The sequence below is a fragment of the Pogona vitticeps genome, chromosome 5 (assembly GCF_051106095.1).
Source record: "Pogona vitticeps strain Pit_001003342236 chromosome 5, PviZW2.1, whole genome shotgun sequence".
Lineage (NCBI taxonomy): Eukaryota > Metazoa > Chordata > Lepidosauria > Squamata > Agamidae > Pogona > Pogona vitticeps.
In genome coordinates, this window is record NC_135787.1 from 90,151,945 (window position 1) to 90,173,117 (window position 21,173).

Sequence of the window (21,173 nt, forward strand, 5' to 3'; positions counted from 1 at the left end):
CCAGTTCTGGTAACTTCATCATTAGAAATATACTGTATACTGTACGGGATTTCTCTTTTAATATTTTTCAGACTGTGGATAAGTGAATTAGTGGATACTCATTTGCAGATAAGGGGATCCTACTGCAACAATAATATTGTTATTAATAATAATAGTGATAGGCTGATGTATTCTGTCTCTCCCAGTCCTCACGCTTCACTGTTAACATTCTAAGTTCTAAGTTGACTTTAACAGGCTATACAGTATTGGCATAGAAGCTTGCCATATTTACTAGCTGGGGTGGTTTAAAACGTTTTACACAGATCAAACTTCAGGGACAACTCCTCTTTTCTTGGTGCCTTATGTTTAATTCTTGATGTATATGACAAAAGAACAAGAAACAAAATTCTGGATTACTTTATTTAATTCAACGGGCAACTCTCACTTCTACTGGTTGCACAGAGGAACAAGGAACATTTGAAAATGGCCCCGACGAAGCAACCGCAAAGAACACCTCTAAAGGCAACGCCTTGCCTGCGCTCGCTCCTCTTGGTCTGTTCGTACCACGTGACTTGGCACGGAATAGCAATACTCGCACCACCTTCTTTCGGTGGCGAGTGGCAGTTAGGCGCGCCTGCGCAAAAAGGTCTCTGTGCTGTGGTACGATCGCGGTTGCCGGACGAGCGTCTCTATATGGGGAAAAGAAGATGGCTCCCTTCCCTGAGGAGGTGGATGTTTTCACGGCCCCGCACTGGAGGATGAAACAACTTGTCGGGCTGTATTGCGACAAGGTAGGGAGGGGGAGATTTGGCAGCAGAAGCGCAACACTCGACAACTGTTCCCCTTACCATGGAGGCCGAGACGCCGCTCTTCGGCCTCCGTCCGTTCTGTATGGTGGTGCGTAAGGGAGTGTGCGCGCGCTGTGGGAAGAGGGGGGGGGATCTGTTTAGCGACTGCGCAGCTGTCACCGCCTCGCGCGCGGCGCTACTCTACCCCCCCTCCCCGCTCCTTAATTGAGGAGTTTCCCTCCTGCTTAGCGACTGCTTTCGTCCTCCTCCTGTGCGCGTTTTACGATGTTTTCCCAGTGTAATCGCGGACGTCACGACAGTGGAAGCCATTTGGTTGATGGAGGCGTAACTATTTTTCTCTCCGGTGGTAGCAACCTGCGGGATGCCACTTCTCTTTCCCGCTCCGCCCCAAGCCTTTCCGGAAAGGTTCTGACTTGCCCGCACCTAAGACATGATTTCCAGCTGAAAATCCGTTTAAATTAGTATTGTTCGCATGTATACCAGGCAAAATCCAAAGAAACAAAACATACGAAAAAGAGACAAAAACGTGGCACCTTATAGACAAATCATTATATTTTATTCTAAGCTTTCATGGACACGTCCACTTGGGCAGTCATTAAGAGACAGAATGAAATATATATGAAATATCAGTTTTGCTTTTAAATGTCCATTGGTTAGCTGCACTAACTAGGCTCATGATTGTTTTACAATCCTGTTGTATAAATACTTCAGGAAAACAAAACAATCACTACGTCTGAGCAGAGATGAGAGGTTGGGGGAGAACAGAGAGATGGGTTTTGAGGGGTTTGAGGATGCAGGAACCCTCAAGAGGGAAGAGAAAGAATGAAAGAAGTTAGCAGAGGAATCACGTGTGTTAATGTAGGGAATACAGAAAGTTTTTATCTTAAGAGCTTTGTGTTGAGAGATGGGCATGGTATAGTGAAGACGACTAGAACATTTAGTAATGGCTTAAGAAATATAGGTTTGTATTCAGTCCGTATCTATGGGTACCCATCATGTATATAAGTTTTGTTTTAGCTGTTTCCCTAAATATTCTTGATTTGCAATGATTCTGTTCTAAAATACTGATGTTTAAATCTTCCACAGAGTGACCCAGTAGATTGAAATGGTTGGAGCCAGCTTTCTGTGTATTGGGGCTTCATGTCAGATTTGTGGCAGTTGATCCATTTCCATAGAGATCTCTGTGTAGAGTGCAGAGGGGCATTGTTGGCAAAGATGGCGTATATCTCATTAGCTGAGGAACAAGTGAAACTGCTTTAGATATTGTGTGACATTGTTAGGTCCTGTGATTGTGTTGCCAGAATAGATCTGTGAGCAGAATTGGCATCTGGGTTTGTGGCGTGGAGTCATCTCCTTTTAATTTTTCCCTGTTCTTTGATGCAGCCCTTTGTCCTGGCTCAGTGCTAAATCAAAGCCTAAGTATATGCAAACATAAGTTTTTCAACTAATTTTTCTTCACCTTTGTTGCAAATTTCAGAGTATAAAGTAGGAATTTTTGTGTTATTTTTCATTGTGTAAATTAATTAACTGGAAGGAAGAGAGGTGTGAGAGACTTGGAATGAAAGGAGAGGAAGTCTCAGAGGAGTGCTAGAAATAGTTTATTGCTCAACCTCTTTTGGGTTTAATAATTATTCCAGTTGTGCATAACATCTTTGGTTCTCCTTCAAAAGGGCTGCATTATCCTCATCCCTGAGGAAGACTTTCAGTAATTAGAATTTATTAAGCAGTAAGCAGTGCTTTTGATGTCTCCTCTCCCTTTTTACTCTGATAGAGTGATACAAATGGTTTATGTGTGTGCATGCATCATGCATACGCTTAATAATAGCCTGCTGCTCTCAGTGAGGTGACTTTCCGTTCTTGTCAATGAATACATGACAGAGAGGCTTCTCAAGATTGGTGTACTGACTACAATCAACTGAGTTTCACATGTGTATAATGAGATGTTTTTGCAGATCGACTGAGAGTGGGAGACTTAAAGAAGTAGCAGAACTACAGATGAGTAAATTTACCTAATGTTAGTCTTCTGGTAAAAGGCAGTCAAGTTGGAATGTGCATTACACATTTCTAAAGGAATAATACCATCTTATGTCTGCCATCATTTTGGTCCTGTACTGTATATGTATTCCATATAAATACAGAATAGCTTCTGACCAGTGTATCTGCAGTAACTTGAGATGTGAATTCAAAAGGTTATATATTTTTTTAAGTGGGTTATATTAATATATTCAACTAGATACAATGTTGTCCCTATCTTCAAAAATGGCAAAGAAGAGGAACCTGGGAACTACAGGCCAGTCAACCTGACATCAATCCCAGGCAAAATTCTGTAACAGACCGTATACAGTCAGCTTCTTATTAAGCCATACTCTCTTTGTGAGTCTAGACAACATGGTAGCTGCTTTGCCAATGCGTTTATCTAGCTTAACATCTAGGGAGAGTGTGTCAGAGACCGTTGAGCCAAGGTACACAAAGTCATGAACAACCTCTAATTCTTCTGTAGAGATGGTAATAGAGGTAGCGGAATCCACGCCCTGGCCCATCATTTGTGTTTTCTTCAGGCTGATTGTTAATCCAAACATTGTGCGAAAATTTCAGGTGCCCAACTTTAGGGCAGAAGTTTTCTTATGATTGTTGTTGGTGCAGGGTTATCAATCTGCTTGTTGGCTTTCACCCTAAACCCCACACACCCTGTGAGGTTAACAGACCGTGGCCAGGCAGCGTCTTATTGGCTGGGGGCTGCCAATTTTATAAATTGTAAATTTAAAATTGTAAACCGCCCGGAGAGTGCTTGTAGCGCTATGGGGCGGTATATAAATCCAATAAATAAATAAATAAATAAATAAATACCTAGTGAGGTGCAATGCCCTCTCCCACTGTCAGAAGTAGCCCCTGGCCATCATGCTCTATGCCAATTGAGCAAAGACTTATAACCGGTGTGACGTACACCCTGTGTCCTTTGTTTATTTTCCCTTAAACACAAGACCACTCTCTGGATGTATGTCCTCACTTCACGCTGCCACCAGGTATTATTCCCTTAATACCAAAATCTTAGATACGTGCTGCCAAAACAACAGATTTACTGTATTGATAATATAGAAGTTATGCAGATCACAGGAGAAATCACAGATCTTTAGAATTATTCATTAAGTATATTTGCTTTCACTTGGGTTTGTATGTGTTCTTATTTACTTTTACAATATTCTTTGACTATCTACTTATTCTTTATGTATTTGAACTCTTTCCTATTTTTTCTAGTCTTCCAAGTTTCCAGTGTCTGTCATAACTTTCTCAATTCCATCTCCTAACTTTCTCTCTCCAATTCCCTATCTGCAACCTCTTTTCTCCAACTCTCCTCCCTAACTATCTAACTCTTCAACATCCTTTTGGTTCCGCCCCTCCTGTCTTCTCATTGGCTCCTCCCTTGAGCTTCCAGTGATGGACAGGCATGACATGGGGGTTCCGCTACAACCGGTAACTGGTATTTCCCGTGTTATTTCGACGCTGTATGCAAAACTGGAGTGTACAGAGCACGAGGCCTGGGTAAAATAATATGGAGGATAGGCTGTTACCCAGGCAGCAAATCTCCCCTCTCCGTGTAACTGAAATAGTCCAATGGAAAGGGAAGAGCCAATATAACTTGTTCCACTGATGTTGCAGAAGTTACCAGAACGTCACGAACTGCCTCTGGGACTCCGGCATCGGATTTTGCCTCGAGATTAACTCCTGAAGCCTGTGCTTTTGGGGAATGGAAAGGAGTATAAAAGAAAAGAGGGTGGTGGAAAGGAGTTTCAAAGGTGTGGAGAAGGAAAGGGGGAGGAAAGGAGTTGGGAAGGGATGGAAAGTAAAGGGGGTGGAGAGGAGTTTAGATGGTTCTCACCATCAGGAAATTCCTCCTTATTCCCAGGTTGGATCTCCGTCTGACAAGTTTCTACCCATTGGTTCTTGTCCTACCCTCAGGCGCAAAGGAGAATAAATCAATGCCCTCTTCCCTGTGGCAACCCTTCAGATATTGGAAGACTGTTATCGTGTCTCCCCTCACTCTTATCTTTGTTAAGCTAAACATACCTAGTTCTTTTAGTCATTCTTCATAGGATTTAGCCTCCTAAATTTCATCTTTCATAGGATTTAGCCTCCTAAGTTTTAGAAAATTTAGATAATTTTCTAAAATTTAAGGTCATCAGTATTATTTTAAAATACTGCAAATTTATCTCTTCATAGTATTTATTTCCTTTCTGTGCTCAGTGGGATCCCAAAGTAATTTAAAACATCTCCAATTCTATGCAAAGACAGAACACTAAATCTTCTTTTCTACTGGGGCTATTCCTACATAGAAACTGCTCTACTTGCTTGCTGTAAAGTTTGCCTCTTCATGCAAAATGCCACTGTTGCTAATTTGTCTTGTGATGGAAAGGGGAATATTCTGCTTCTTCCCCTTCTAGCCATGATACCATGCAGCAGTTCTGTTTCTATGTCTATGTTTTTAAGTCTGGTAGGCTTCTGATGCTGAAAGTGGGAGAAAGACTGCTTACTGTGGGAAAGTACGTAGCTGAATGCTCAAGTTTTCTCTTTTGGAAAGAAAAGGCACAACACATTCACAGGTGCCAGCATGCTGCACAGTTTTCTACACCAGTACTTGCCCAGTGGGCTACATTATAAGGCAAAGAAAGGAATCAACAACGTACAAGACTGTATTAGGTTATCTTTTTTTCTCGAAAGAATGTTTATAAACTGAATTATCATTTTCAGTTTTACATTGAGGACAGTATTTTTCAAGTGTGTACTCATGATCAGGGCTTGAAAAATGCACTCATCCACTGGTCTGTGATGAGTGAAAAATATTGTTTGACGAGTCACAGCTCCCTGCCTGCCTGCCTCCTTCCCTTCCACCTCTCTCTCTCTCTCTCTCTCTCTCTCTCATCCTGCAGTGCTTCCCTCCCCCCTCCCATTGCAAAAGGAAAACTGCCCTCTTCTTGTGAGAAGAGAGTTTAAGCAGCACATAGAGATAGAGCTCTGCAAGAGAATGTAGAGTAGTCCCATGCTGGTGAATATGGAGATTCCCTGCTCCCAATTTCAACCGAACGAGGACACAACCTGGAGTGGGAAGGAACCGTGACTCTTTAAGAGGCGGGGCACTTTTGCTTTCAGTTTTATTTTTGCTGGAGACATTCCAAAGAAAGGCATTCAAAATACAAGCTTCATGATACCATAGGCACACAGGTAATAAAGCAACCCAAGTCTGAGGGTATAAATCAGTGATTCCCAATCTCGAGTCACCCAGGTGTCCTTGGACTGGTTCTCATGCTGGCCAACTGCTGGTGAAGACTTTTGGGAATTGCAGTCTAAGAACACATGGGGGGATCCTAGATTGGGAATCAGCACAGCTGGTGGTGAAGGCTTCTGGGAATTGCAGTCTAAGGCAGGAAATGGAGGGAATTTCGAATTCCTCCACCCTCAACCAAGCAAACTGAAAAGCAGAAGGCAAAGGAAAAGGCAAAAAACTATGAAAGAAAAGTTTTAAAGACATACAAGTGACGAAGCTAGCTCCCTACCTTTCCACTGGAGAACTGCGCCAAAATCTTATTAATTTATTTATTGTTTAATTTAAAATATTTATACACCTTTTTTCTTCCACTAAGAAGATGTAGACAAATACCATGTGCATAATACAATTTATTTTGGGTTTGTAGGCGTTGTTACATAGAAATAAAAGTGAACAAGTGCCTAGTTTAAATTTGTTAACATAAATTGCAAGGCTATAGTCAGGTCATGTTGATTTGTGAAATTTTTGACTAACTGGTGAGACATTCTAAAAATTTTCAAGCCCTGCTCATGATCATTAAACCTGATCAGTTACTGACTGACACATATTCAATGCATTTACTGCCAGTATTTGTTTGTACATTTATCTAGCAGTGGAAGGGAGACATGCAGGTTAGTTCCCCTATTCATATCCTAGCACAACATGTTGAAAAACATTTGAATAGGTGTTCCAGTGTATGCTATTCTTTGTTAATAATTATCACTTCTAGTGGAGCCATGATATTGCGGCAGATTGTCTTCAGACAAACACTAGCTCTGTGGGTTGGAAACGGAGACGAGCACTGCCCCCTAGAGTCGGACACAACTGGACAAATTATCAAGGGGAACCTTTACCTATAATGATTTTACTACTTAATTACCATTCTCTTCTAACTCACCATTGCTAAGTCTCCTAATCAATCAAGGAAAGCTGTAAAACCTGTCACTCCCTACTCCTGCTTCTCCAACTCACATGCACACTTATCCCTGTCTTTCTATAGCTTAAGTCAAAGTCTCTGCATCATGATGATATCTAATCACACAGTCTTTTGTTCACAAGTCCATGTCCAAATTGTAACTTTCCAGAGTCGGGTCTCCTGTTGCCAGGCTGTTAAGCAATTAGGATGGAATTCAGTATTTATCACTCTTGAGACTCCTTCAGCTGGAAGCCACAACAATTGACTGGTTCTCAGGCTGAGGTATTGAACATCTCTGGACCTCAGAAAAACAAGTACTACAGACCCTTATCCTCACACCACTTACCTAGGAAATAGCTAAATGAGATATATTTCTGAGTATGTATGTACTTGGGATAGGCAAATTTAAGACTGGAACTTCCTGCATTCCGTAACATTGGCTGTGCTTGCTAAGATTGTGAGGAGTTGAAGGCCAAAAACACCTGATGGGCTGTGCTTTGTGACCTTGACATATAGTACTTGGCCTAAGAGGAACATCATGTAGTATTAAATGTTTCTCAAATATATCACCTTTGAAATTTTTAATATGGACAGGTTGTTATTACTTGCTGTCAAGTCACTTCCAACTTACGGAGAGTCCTATGAATAAACAATCTCCAAAATTTCCTGTTCTCAACCCTGTTCAACTCTTGTAACAACTTTTGTAATGACAACCCTGTTCAACTCTTGTAAACTCAAGGCTGTGGCTTCCTTAACAGATGGACAGGTTTATAATTTAAAATACCATTTATTTTATTCCCAAGAAACATGACAAATTTCTAAAAATACCAGTGTTAGAATAGGACAGTTGTCACCTCTGAAAGCCATTCAAGCAGACTGCAGCAGTATGTGATGAGATGAGAAACAACCATTCCACCATCACTTCTAGAAGTAATAATGGTTTTCCTTTTTCTTTCTCATTTCTAGGTCTTAATAACTTACATCCTGCAGACCAGAGCATAAAGTTCTGTGATTGTTTTCAGTGGCAGAGAGGAGGCATAGCATCCTTCCATTTGTTGCATGAGTGAAGTGTACTTCAAATGTAAACATGTGTAAAGTACACTTTACACTGCTGTTACACATGAGTAAAGCTGGGGTGAGCAAAATACCACTGTGGGTCACCAAACATCCTCCAAACACCAACAAATGCTTTCTGCAAATTGGCGTCTTGTGCCCAAGAAGCTTCAGAGGGGTGCAGTTTGCTAATTAACACAGCTAGTTTTAGGCCAGAAAAGATCTTTAGATCTTTAAAATACTTTTGAAAAGTAGAAGTGGTTGGTCAGTCACTTACAGTATAGGGGAAAAAAAAAAGAAATTTTGATCTAAACTGTACTGTTTTTGCCTAAATAATGGTGCAATTTGACATTTGAGGGCCTACAATATTTGGGGGAGTTGATGTGGGTTGGCAAAATTGGTTCTCGGACTCTGTTGTCCCTCTCCCCTATAAAGGTTCAGATTTAAACTGCTTATGGCTAATTGAAGTGATCTGTTTGCATCTGAATAGAATTTTTTATTTTCTTGACATGACTAGGTAGAAGAAAAGAAAAGCTTTTTGTATTTTCTGTGGCTTGTTTTTATTGTCTGTAGCTTGATTCAAATACAGGAACAAACAAGGAATCAGGTGAAATTGGCTTCTTGACTATTGTGATCTGGAGGCAGACAGCCCAAAAGATGAAAAAGGTGTGCCGTCCTCCCCTCCAAGAGAGACTTTGAATCTACCAGAAATGTCTTTGATAGAGGAGCTGAAAGGGTTAAGTTTGAAGACAGAAGAATCAGAAACCCTGTGAAAGGACATGACAATAGAGGGGACTACCTGGGCCAGAAAAGAGGAAAGTATAAAAGTAAGCAGTGAGGTAGGGCAGGGGAAAGTTGAGAGGAAAAGAACAAAAGGAAGGGGCTAGTAGACCAAACCTTACAAGGGCTGAGAGAGTTTAGAGTAGCATATATTGACTACATAGGAATCTTGCTGTTTAATGTGCAGAGTTCTCTGATTGAAGAAAAACACAAACACGCTCTTCTTCTACAAAAAGACACATGTATTAACAAAATATATACAAATATACAAAGCAGCAGACCTTCGGCATGGCAGCAAAAATAGAGGCATAGTACATGGAGGATAGTAGCATAGAAGAAAGAAGGAGATACATTCATGTTCACAATGTTTCCTTATATATAGTTGAACTGATGCTTCTGTCCAGTCACTTCAAGGGTTGCATCATCTTCCTTTACATGGGTGTTGCATCATCCCCAGATGTTGCATCATCTTCTTAGTCACTATGACTCAGCAGGTACATAGGTGATCATTATGGCAGTTCATCAATACAGTGGTGCCTCGCTTAACGATGTTAATTGGTTCCCAAAAAAAATCGCTATGGGAAAACATCGCTAAGCGGAACACCATTTCCCATAGGAATGCATTGAAAACCGGTTAATCCGTTCCAATGGGAACGGATTACCGTCCTTAAGCAAAAATCACCATTGGAAACATCGCTAAGCGAAACAATGTATCCCCCATTGGAATGCATTGAAGCCTATTCAGTGCATTCCAATGGTTTTGCAATGTCCGTTTTTGCAATTTTAAGTGTGTCTTAAAAGGTTCAAAAATGGTTTTAAATGCTTGGGATTGTTAGTGCACCTTCTAAAACCTTTGCAAACTTAATTTGGCTTTGTTCTGACTGTTAATTTTTGGTGAATTTTTTCTTCCCCATTGGAAAGAATTGAACTGCAGGTTTGACAGCTGTCAAACTGACAGTTCAATGCTTTCCAATGGGGGAGAAAAAAATTCACCAAAAATTAATGAAGACTGTCAAACTGTCAACCCTCGACTTATGAACATCCCTACATACGAACTTTTCGAGGAAGCCCTTTGAGAGCTCTGAAGGCAAAAAGGCAGGGAGAAAGGTCTGGAAATTCAAATTTCCCGCCCTTTTGCCCTGCATTTTTGCCTTTGGAGTTCTCAAAAGACTTCCTCCAATATCAGGGGGAAAGCCTTTTGAGACCTCCAAAGGTAATTTTTTGAAATGCTGGAATGGATTAATTCCGTTCCCATGCATTTCAATGGAAAATGGTACTTTGACTTATGAACATTTCGATGTACGAACGCTGTTCCAAAACGGATTAAGTTCGTAAGTCGAGGTACCACTGTATGAGGCTTGGCTGAAGGACGAGCAGTCAGATAGGGATGAGATAGGGACTGGTTAGGGAACTGATGAGGAGATAAAAAGAACTGGCTAGTAAGAGATAGGTTGGTGATGTGTTTACGATACTGTAGACGAAGAGAAACAAAGTAATGAGGGAACGGATGTGATGATCTGTGTTTTTATGAGATGCTAGAATGGGTTTTGTAGTCATAATATTGTCTTGACAGCATCCACCTGATTTAAAGTCTGCTCTGTAGTAGGAAAGTTTTTCATGCTGTTTCAGAGAAGCTTCGCTCTCTGGTTATCTCGTTGCTAAGATGAGTAGAGAGCAGAGACTTTCGTAGTCAAAATAATTCTGCCACAAAACTTGATAACAACTCTCAAGCTCCGATGAGAAAGTTAGGCGGGACAAAAAGACCCAGGAGGGGGTGTTCCTTATGAAGCATCCTGGGAAGGAGAAGGAAGTTGAGGAGAAGTTGGAAAAAGATGGAGTTTGATTGAGAAAGGACAGACATGTGCTTTTTCCCAAAATGGAGTATAACTTTTGGATTACGACTGGAATCTAACTTTTCCTGGTGGATCATGGAGTATTGAATCACAGGAACGTAAGAAAGACAATGCCTATGGATAATTCTAGCTTAGTATGTTTTCTTGTATTATTTTTCCAGCTGGAGTGGTGGGGGTGATCTGTCTGCCTTGTTATGAAAATGTTTGTAACTGAATTACTTTGCAATAATCTGAATTCTTTTCTGAACCATCCTTTTTAAAATAAAACAGTAATGATTTAGAATTGCATGCATTGGTTTCTTGAACAGACTAGTCTTTCTGATTTGGCCATGTGTATTTGCTACCTGATATAGAGCCCAGATTAGCCGAGTTTAAACTCATGGATTTGTCTGTGTGTGTTGCTTTTCTTAATAAAGGAGGTGGATTTGAGGAAGAAGTGTTAGTCAGGGCCTAGCTGAGCATCTTGGGCTCATCTTAGCTCCTAAAGGACTGACTAAACTTTGGAATCTCTCCATTCTCCGGCACCCCTGTATCTCCTTGGAGTTTGGGGGCTATGCTGACATGGTGGCAGCAGTGGGTTGAAACACGGGCTTTGATTTATTGCATTTACTTTTGCTTAAGTTGAAAGCAACAGGCATCTCGATGCATGTGCTTTTCGCAGCTGGGAAATTCCAAGCCTTGGCAGAGGAATTTCTTCCACGCTGTTTACTTTGAAGGGCTATAAATCAGCTAAATTGCTCTTTTCTTTTCAGTGAAGGGTCTTAAAGAAAAAGACTTAGCTTAGGCGAAGTCTGTTAAGGGACCAATGCTTTGGTTATGTTTTGGTTATGTTGTGTTATGAGAATTCAGAGAGGCATTTTCATTCAATTCAATGGTCGCTTGTCTAAGCTCCAGGGTAGATCTGTTTTCCGTCGGAATGGATTTATGGTTTTACGGCTTTTACCCCGCCCTAATGCTTCGGCTGCAGCAGCAGGAGAGTTGAAAGGCTTTTTGGAGAGAAAGGATTTTTCGTTTTGGTAACCAGCTGCTGATTTGAACGCAGCTTGCATGGAGGAACAGTTTGAGGACCAGAGTTCTTTTGAATTACCTGGAAAGCAGCGTCTTGACTCAAAGTGGAGCTAAGCAAAGGATTACTTATGGTTCTTCACAACTAAGAAGGGAATTACAAAAGGGCAACATAATGGCTAAGCTCCCAGCAGAGGACATCCAGGAACTACTTGGATCTGACATAGATCCAACTTGGTCTAAATTGAGGCAAATGGAGCAGTCAGAGGACATGGAGGACACCAGCACTCCAATCCGAAAGGGTGTGCCAGCCAGGATCATTTCTGATGAGACAGCAGGAGTGGCAGCAGCAGCAGCCAGTGCTGAGGGGCCTGATCCTAACAAGAGTCTATCACCAGTGGATAAGTTAACCCTTATGTTTGCTGATTTTGTTGCTTGTCATACACAATCAGTTCATAATCAGAACACTGCTGATCAGTTATTGAAGCAGTACAGAGAGAAAAAGGTAGAGCATTTTGTTTATGAGCTGAAGGAAAAGGAGAAATTTAAAAACTCAATAGCCAGTGTTGATAAAAGCAACCTACCTTATTATCATGATGGCGAAGATGTCTTATCATTTTTATCTATATATGAGCAAGCGTGTAGGGACCTTAGGTTACCTGAGGCCTGTTACGTCAAGTTAATGCGTACGCAGTGCAGCGGATAGCTTGCCAGCATTGTAGCCAAATTATCTGATGAGGACACTGACTGGCCTACTTTTAAAGAGGTGGTAAAGAAAAAATTGGTTTTACTCCTGAAATACTGAGGCAAAACTTTAGAAAACTGAAAAAACAGCCGAATGAGTGTTATTCTGCATTAGCTGACCTGATAGAACATCTAGGAGACCAGTGGTTGGACTTGTTAGGCGTTAGCACCTTTGAGGACTTAAGAATGGTGTTGTACATGGAGCATTTTCTTAATTTGGTGCCTTCAGAGATAAGGAGTACTTTGTTGGAGAGAGAGACTACAAAGACTTGCAAACCCTTGCTTTAAAAACTGATGAAATTCTGTCCTTTAAAAGGCCTGAACAAGCTGTTAGGGTAAAGACTTCACCAGTAGTCCCTAAGAGACAGAGTCAGCCTGAATTTAGAAAGCCTTTTCTCAAGAGCCCAGGCAAAGTTCATTTGAGCAACGCAGGAGCCTAGCTCCTAGCCAGAGTAAAACGCCTCTTAAATGTTTTGAATGTGGTGGCTCTCATCTGTGACGAGATTGCCCAAGGTTGAATGTGCCAGCTAGCCAAGTTAAGGAGCCAGCTAGAAAAACACCTGTCCCAGCTCCACGCAGATCTAAAACAGGCACTCCCAAGATGGCGTATGTAAGTTCTGTGCCAGCGGAAACTCAGCTAGTGCCAGCTGCCAGTAATGCAGTTTCTGTGCCTCACCAGTCAAGCATTGTGCCTTCACAGAGTCAGGAAGGAGTTAACTTAACTGTAACCCCTTCGCAAGCCAGTGGGATGCAGGCAGCAGTAAACCACTATGTGCCTAGAGTTTTGGACTTACAAATTGCTGCAATTTCATCAGAAATTGTAAAAGAGACAGCATCAGGAGAGAAATTTTCCATTATGGATCCTGATTGCATAGTACCAACTACACAAAGGGAGTGGGCAACCCGCACATTTTCTGAGGTAGTTTTTCTTCACACACCTGGAGGTGATATGGCTTTAAGTGCTTTTCGTGACTCGGGTGCCGACATTTCTTCGATAAGCAGATATTTTCTAGACCCCACCTTGATCCTGAACAACCTGAGGTGTCCAGTAAAAACCTATGGGTCTATAGAGACTGAGCATAATTATGGGCCTTTGGCATATGTAAAAGTAACTTACAAGAATTGGTCAGAGTCCAAACATATTCTAACTCATGAGGGAAAACCTGATTTTCTGCTTGGAAATGATCTTGCTTTTTTGGATCACACGCAAAGTCAAAATGCAGCTTCGATGCAAGTAGTCACCCGTTCTCAAAGTAGGGAGATGCATGATCCTGAACTGGAGCAGGAATCCACAGAGATGGAAACCTTATGCAACAGCAGCCTCTTGTGGCCAAACCTGATAATGCAGCTACAACTGAAACTAAAATGGAGGATGTGACCCCAACGGGATCAGCTGACTTTAGACTGAAACAACTTAATGATCCCACTCTAGCTTCTTTGAGGTCACAAGCAGACAACTATGCTGAACGTCCTGCGCATCAGCAAGTTAGCTTTTTATGGGGTGAAAATGGACTTTTGTACAGAGAATATTTCCCCAAATCAAACGTGGATGCGCAACCTGTGCAACAGTTAGTGGTGCCTTCTGAATATAGAATGAGAATTCTAGAAATGGCTCACAACCATCCTTACAGTGGGCACCAGGGTATACAAAAAACCCTAAAGAGAATTTCTCAACATTTTTACTGGCCTGGTATTTCAAAAACTGTAAAGGACTATGTCAGTTCTTGTGACTATTGCCAACGCACAGGCCATCAAACTGACAAGGTAAAAGCCGAGATGCAGATTATGGAGATTCCTAACCAAGTGTTCCAAGTGTTTGCAAATGGATGTGCTAGGACCTTTTGTTCCTACTAAATCTAAGAAGAAATACATCATTTCTTTCATCTGTTTAGCCAGTAGGTGGATCGAAGCCTATGCTATTAGCAACCTTACAGCTACCACCATAGCTAGAATCATCGTGGACTTGTGCTTGCATATTGGAGTACCATCCAAAATAATTTGTGATCAAGCAGGAGCCTTTACAAGTGAACTTATGCGTAAGATCTGTGAGATAAGTGGAATAACCATGATTTTTAGTACGGCCCATCATCCTCAATCTCATGGTATGGTGGAAAGAGGTCAACAAACTTTGCTTAGGATGATTAAAACCTTGACCCAGGAATATGGAAACATTTGGGATGAACTTTTGCTTTTTGCTTTGTTTGCTTACCGTAGCTCAGCTCATTCTTCATTAGGTGGCTTTTCTCCAAGTGAGGTGGTGTTTGGAAGAAATCTACAAGGACCATTGGACTTCCTGAAATCCGATTGGGAAGGTGTGGTTAAAAGTAGTACTGTGCCACTTGCTGATTTTGTCAGAAAACTTCAAGAGAAACTCTTGGCTGTCCAGGAGTTGGCCAGAGACAATTTGTTGGACGCTCAAGCAAGTCAGAAGTTCTTCCACGACAAGAGATCCAGACACAGGGAATTTTCTGTGGGTGATTTGGTACTTGTTCTGAACCCACTCAGACCTTCTAAGTTAGAAGTTGTCTGGGAAGGTCCAGGTGAAATTGTTCAAAAATTGGAAATGTCAATGGATGCAAGGAAAAGTCATGTACTTAGGTCATTTGATTGGGCAAGGAGAAATTCAAACTCTGCAAGCCAAAGTACAATCTATTAATGATTGGCCTATTCCAAAAACTAAGAAACAGGTGCACTCGTTTTTGGGCCTAGTTGGCTACTACAGAAAATTCATTCCTGATTTCAGTCATTTGGCTTCACCTCTGACAGAGCTCACTAAGAAGAGACAGCCTGTCAAGATAAATTGGACACCAGAGTGTCAAGGTGCCTTTGATGCTTTAAAAGCTAAGATTATGGATGCACCTATACTGAAATCCCCTGATTTCGAGAAACCATTCATTTTACAAACAGATGCCTCTGAATTAGGCCTTGGAGCCGTATTGTTACAGCAAGGAGAAGATGGGAACCTTTACGCTATCTCATACTTCTCTAGAAAACTCTTGGAAAGAGAGAGAAATTATGCAGTACCTGAAAAAGAGGTTCTTTCTATATTTTGGTCTCTAAATTTACTTAGACCTTACCTATGGGGGTGTAAATTTACACTCCAAACAGATCACAGAGCTTTAGTTTGGTTGCAGAAGATGAAATCTCACAACCAGAAACTGTTGAGATGGAGTCTAGCATTGCAAGATTTTGATTTTGAAGTTCAACACATTCCTGGAAAATTGAATGTTGTGGCAGATGGTCTTTCTAGAATGTACTGTGAAGATTCTTATGAACGTGAACGTTGAAACGATGTATTCAACAGTGTGTTATGTTTCAGTATTGCCATAGTTACTTTGTAGTTGAGTTTTGATATATAACCAGTTAGTTACTTTGAATTACTGTTTAGTTACTTATGCTTGATTTCTTAAAATTAGATCAGATTAACTGCTGTGAATTTTAACGATAATCGGGGGGGGCATGTGATGATCTGTGTTTTTATGAGATGCTAGAATGGGTTTTGTAGTCATAATATTGTCTTGACATCATCCATCTTGATTTAAAGTCTGCTCTGTAGTAGGAAAGTTTTTCATGCTGTTTCAGAGAAGCTTCACTCTCTGGTTATCTCGTTGCTAAGATGAGTAGAGAGCAGAGACTTTCGTAGTCAAAATAATTCTGCCACAAAACATGATAACAACTCTCAAGCTCCGATGAGAAAGTTAGGCGGGACAAAAAGACCCAGGAGGGGGTGTTCCTTATGAAGCATCCTGGGAAGGAGAAGGAAGTTGAGGAGAAGTTGGAAAAAGATGGAGTTTGATTGAGAAAGGACAGACATGTGCTTTTTCCCAAAATGGAGTATAACTTTTGGATTACGACTGGAATCTAACTTTTCCTGGTGATCATGGAGTATTGAATCATAGGAACGTAAGAAAGACAACGCCTATGCATAATTCTAGCTTAGTATGTTTTCTTGTATTATTTTTCCAGCTGGAGTGGTGGGGGTGATCTGTCTGCCTTGTTATGAAAATGTTTGTAACTGAATTACTTTGCAATAATCTGAATTCTTTTCTGAACCATCCTTTTTAAAATAAAACAGTAATGATTTAGAATTGCATGCATTGGTTTCTTGAACAGACTAGTCTTTCTGATTTGGCCATGTGTATTTGCTACCTGATATAGAGCCCAGATTAGCCGAGTTTAAACTCATGGATTTGTCTGTGTGTGTTGCTTTTCTTAATAAAGGAGGTGGATTTGAGGAAGAAGTGTTAGTCAGGGCCTAGCTGAGCATCTTGGGCTCATCTTAGCTCCTAAAGGACTGACTAAACTTTGGAATCTCCATTCTCCAGCACCCCTGTATCTCCTTGGAGTTTGGGGGCTATGCTGACAACGGATAAGCTAAGGCCAGTGAACTTTGATTACCTGAAAGATTTCTAATACTGTTTGAAATACAGTGGTGCCTCGCTTAACGAGCGCACCGTATAACGAAGAATCCGTATAGCGATCCCTTTTTGGGGATCGCTATACGGAGCTGCCCCAATTGCCGCACTTGCTTTGCGACGATTGGGGTGTCCGGCGGCCATTTTGGAGCCGCCGAACAGCTGTTCGGCGGCTCCAAAATGGCTGCCGGATGACCCAGAATGGCCCCCTGTCAGTGTTTTTGCGCCCTCCCCTTGCTTACCGAGGTCGCAAAAACGCTGCGGGGGGCCATTTCGAGTCATCCGGCGGCCATTTTGGGGCCACCGAACATCTGTTTGACGGCTCCAAAATGGCTGCCAGACCAGCGAAAACATCGCTGGAGGGGTAAGTTTTGGCGCCTATTGGAACGCATTAAACTAAGTTTAATGCGTTCCAATAGGCTTTTCCTGCCCCTTACAGCGATGTTTTCGCATAGCGAAGGTTAATCCGCAACGGATTAACCTCGCTATGCGGGGCACCACTGTACTGTTTCACTTCAAGAAATACGTTTTGTTTATTCACAAGACAAGTGTCCAGTCATATGTTAATGATATTGTGGATTCAGATAATCCACTGATTCCAGTGTAAAGAGAACATGCCTGTTGGCCTTTGTGAGGTAATAATTAACAAGGGACATGGGATTCGCGACAAGAACATACTTCCACTCTATTCTTAGAAGCAGTTTCATGCAGAGGAGTGAACTGCCACAGATTCTCTGCATTTATATATGCATCATGCTTTACTAGAAGTTCTGTTGTTGTTGTTGTTGTATTATTATTATTATTATTTAGGGGCACTGCTTCAGGGTATCTAGTGGCATAATCTATAATAGTTAGGATGAATTAATTTCCATGTATAGTCACTTTGGGTAACAGTCCCACTATGTCCAGACCTATGCGTTGGAGAGCGGTTGAGATCACTGGAAATGGGCATAGTTTAGCCCTCGTCTTGTCATTTCCAGCACCTTATTTTTGGCAAGTATCACAGCTTTGACAATATTGTTTAACTTGCTTCCCCATCCCTTACCAATAAAAGTTCTGTGCCACTCTTTGCTTGGTGCGAGAGAGTCCCATGTGTGCACCAAATACATCTCAAATTCAAAATCTCTAGCTCCCTCTATCTGTGACCTTAAAATTATCATCCTCTCATCATCTGCATGTGGATAAAGGATTTTCTGACAGATAGGCCACAGTCAGTAAGGATGCGATCTCACCATTCTTCTACCCTGGTACTAAGTACAGGAGCTCCCCAGGGATGTGTGCTAAGTCCCTTCCTCTATTCCCTGTACACACATGATTGCACCCCACTGTATAACACCAATGCAATTATTAAATTTGCGGATGACATGACAGTGGTGGGGCTCATAAATAAAAACAATGAGTCTGCTTATAGAAAGGAAGTACAACGGTTGATACTTTGGTGTAAAGAAAATCATCTCACACTTAACATCAAAAAAACTAAAGAACTCAGAATTGATTTTAGGAGGAAGAGAAATGTACATTTACCACTGTACATAAACGGTGAGGAAGTGGAGAGAGTTGGTAGTTTTAAATTTCTGGGTACTTACATCTCAGAGGACCTCTCATGGACTATAAATGCCAACATGCTAATGAAGAAGGCACAGAAGAGGCTGTATTTCCTGAGAATGCTCGGCAAGTTAAATTTATCTCAGCATTTACTTCTGTCATACTGTTGTAGCACCATTGAGAGTGTCATAACCTATGGCATTCTGTCATGGTTTGGGAGTAGCTCTGTAGCGGACAAAAAAGCTCTACAGAGAACCATTAAAATTTCCCAGAATATCATCGGGCTCCAGCTACCAACCCTGGATGACATCTTCACATCCTGCTGTCTGAGGAAGTCACACAGCATCCTGAGAGACTCTTCCCATCCTGCTTATAACTTTTTTGAACTGTTACCATCTGGCAGAAGATATAGAACAATTAAGACTCGGACCACACGTTTTCTCAATAGTTTTTATCCCAGAGCTATAATTGCAATTAATAATGAGCTTAAAGACCACTAGTAGTGAATAATTAGTTGGACTGTGTTACTTGGCCTGCGGTGTAGATGTTTGTATTTTTAGTGGGGGACTTTTAGTGGGTGGGGAGTGTTTGGGTAATTTTATGTGTGTGCATGTGTCTGGTCTCTGGGTGTCTGTGAATTTCGTTGTATGTGTATATACTTACAATGACAATTATTATTATTATTATTATTATTATTATTATTATTATTATTATTATTATTATTATTATTATTATTATTATTATTATTATTATTATTATTATCATCATCTTTAACCCCAAAGTCCCAACAAGCTCTCTCAAATGAAATCAGGAAAGATTCAGGATAATCTCCATTCTGATATTGGGGAAGTTTCTTTAGGTCGATCTTCGAGTGGTTTACCACACTGGAATCATTATTATTATTATTATTTTGGGCAGCTAATCCTATTTTTCATCTCAGTTTGGAACTGCATTTCTCTTTGCCTGTTTTCTTGTTCAAATTCCCTTCTTTCAAGTTCTCTGATCTTTTCTTTTTCCAATTCTAGCTCAAATACCCCTTTCCTTTCTCTTTCTTTAATCTCTAGTACCCTGCGTTTGTATTCTTGTTCCGACTTCCATTTTTCAAAATCTTGGGAGTTTTGGATATTTTTCCCACTGAGGCAATTATTACTGAGTCCCAGTTTCTTCCTCACTTTGAATTTGAGGGTTCCCATTTCCCTCAGCACTCTGGAACTCAACATGTGCCTTCATAACCAACTTTTTATTTCATTTGGGCATAAACAACACATTTCCTTATTACTAGACTGGTTCTTTTCCCTCACCGGAGTCAAAAGGACCTCTCGTTCAGTGGTTTTCCTTATACAGTGGTGCCCTGCATAGCGATGATAATCCATGCAGCACAAATCGTCGCTATATGGATTCGTTGCTATGCGAAATTAAAAAGCCCTTAGGAATGTATTAAAACCTGTTTAATGCGTTCCTATGGGCTTAAAATGTACCTTTTAAGCAAAAATCCTCCATATGGCGGCCATTTTAGCTGCCCGGTAAGCGAGGAATCTATCCCTGTTTTACCCGGCGGCCATTTTGGAACCGCCGATCAGCTGGGGAAAAATCATTGCTATGCGAAAATTGGTAAACGAAACAGCTTACCGATCATCGCAAAGCGATTTCCCCCCATAGGAAACATCGTTATGTGATCGCTAAAGCGATCGCAAATTCTTAATCGCTATGCGGATTTGTCGTTAAACAGGGTGCCCGTTATGCGAGGCACCACAATAACTAGGTTGCACTTTTCTCAGCAGCTTACCTCAGCTACTCCCAAGCTCACAACCCTTGCCACAGTATTTCCCTGTCTGGGCAATTTTTGTCTCCTGAGATAAGAACAACTTTCTGCTTAGCTTTTATTTACTTTTAGCTTTTATTATCACCCCCGATCTATCCTGACTCCATCCGCTACTGCTCTTTTCCCTCAGAGCTCCAGATTTTTTTAAATTCAAAGACTCCAAACATATAATCAAAAATACATAGTACAAAACCAACCAACCAACAAAAACAAAAAGAAATGGAAAACAACCAATCTAAACATTTCTTCCCCCCCCCCTTTTAGGACAGAGATTCCATCGTTGTCTGGACCTCGGGTATCTCCTAGTGGGTTCCAGTGAGCACTGAGTTCATAAAATAGTAAGTTTTGCCCTAAGCTCCTGTCTTTTTCCAGGCCCAATTCTATATCAGCTTCCAGCTTTGCTTTACATAGTCTCTTGGTTGATCCTGTAATGCTTCTGAGAGTGTATCTAATTCTGCTATATCCAACAGCTTCTTTAGAAGCTCCTCCACCGTTGGGCTCTCTTCACTCTTCCATTTTTGGGCCCAGAATAACCTAGCTGCTGTAAATATATACATTAGACAATACAGTACTTTATTCTCTTATCAATAATGTGCAGCATAATATTCGACAATAACATTTCAGGTTTGAAATTTAATTTTTGTTGAATAATTTCTTTTGCCATTTCCCACACCTGTATCCAGAATCTTTTGACTTTTTCACATGTCCACCACATATGATAATAAGTCCCTGGATTTTTTTTTTTTACATTTCCAACAAACATTGCTGTTACCTTCTGATATTTTTGCCAATCTTACAGGGGTATAATGCCATCTGTAAAACATTTTGAGGATATTTTCCCTATGATTAATCATTTTATGACACTCTTTCCACATCTTTCTCCAATCATCAATATCAATGTTATATCCAAAATTACTTGCCCATTTTACCATCATCTCCTTCACCCTCTTATC

The 21,173-nt window shown here is 41.0% G+C and overlaps 1 protein-coding gene across 1 annotated transcript in view; it reads left to right on the forward strand.

Annotated features, from left to right (window-relative positions):
• The first annotated feature begins 569 nt into the window (after positions 1 to 569).
• FBXL5 (F-box and leucine rich repeat protein 5) overlaps positions 570 to 21,173 on the forward strand; it is a 94,362-nt gene continuing 73,758 nt past the window's right edge. The window contains exon 1 of the mRNA XM_020806573.3: positions 570 to 770. Within this exon, the coding sequence (XP_020662232.2) occupies positions 687 to 770 (84 nt within the window). The 5' untranslated portion in view covers positions 570 to 686. The remainder of the gene's footprint in view (positions 771 to 21,173) is intronic.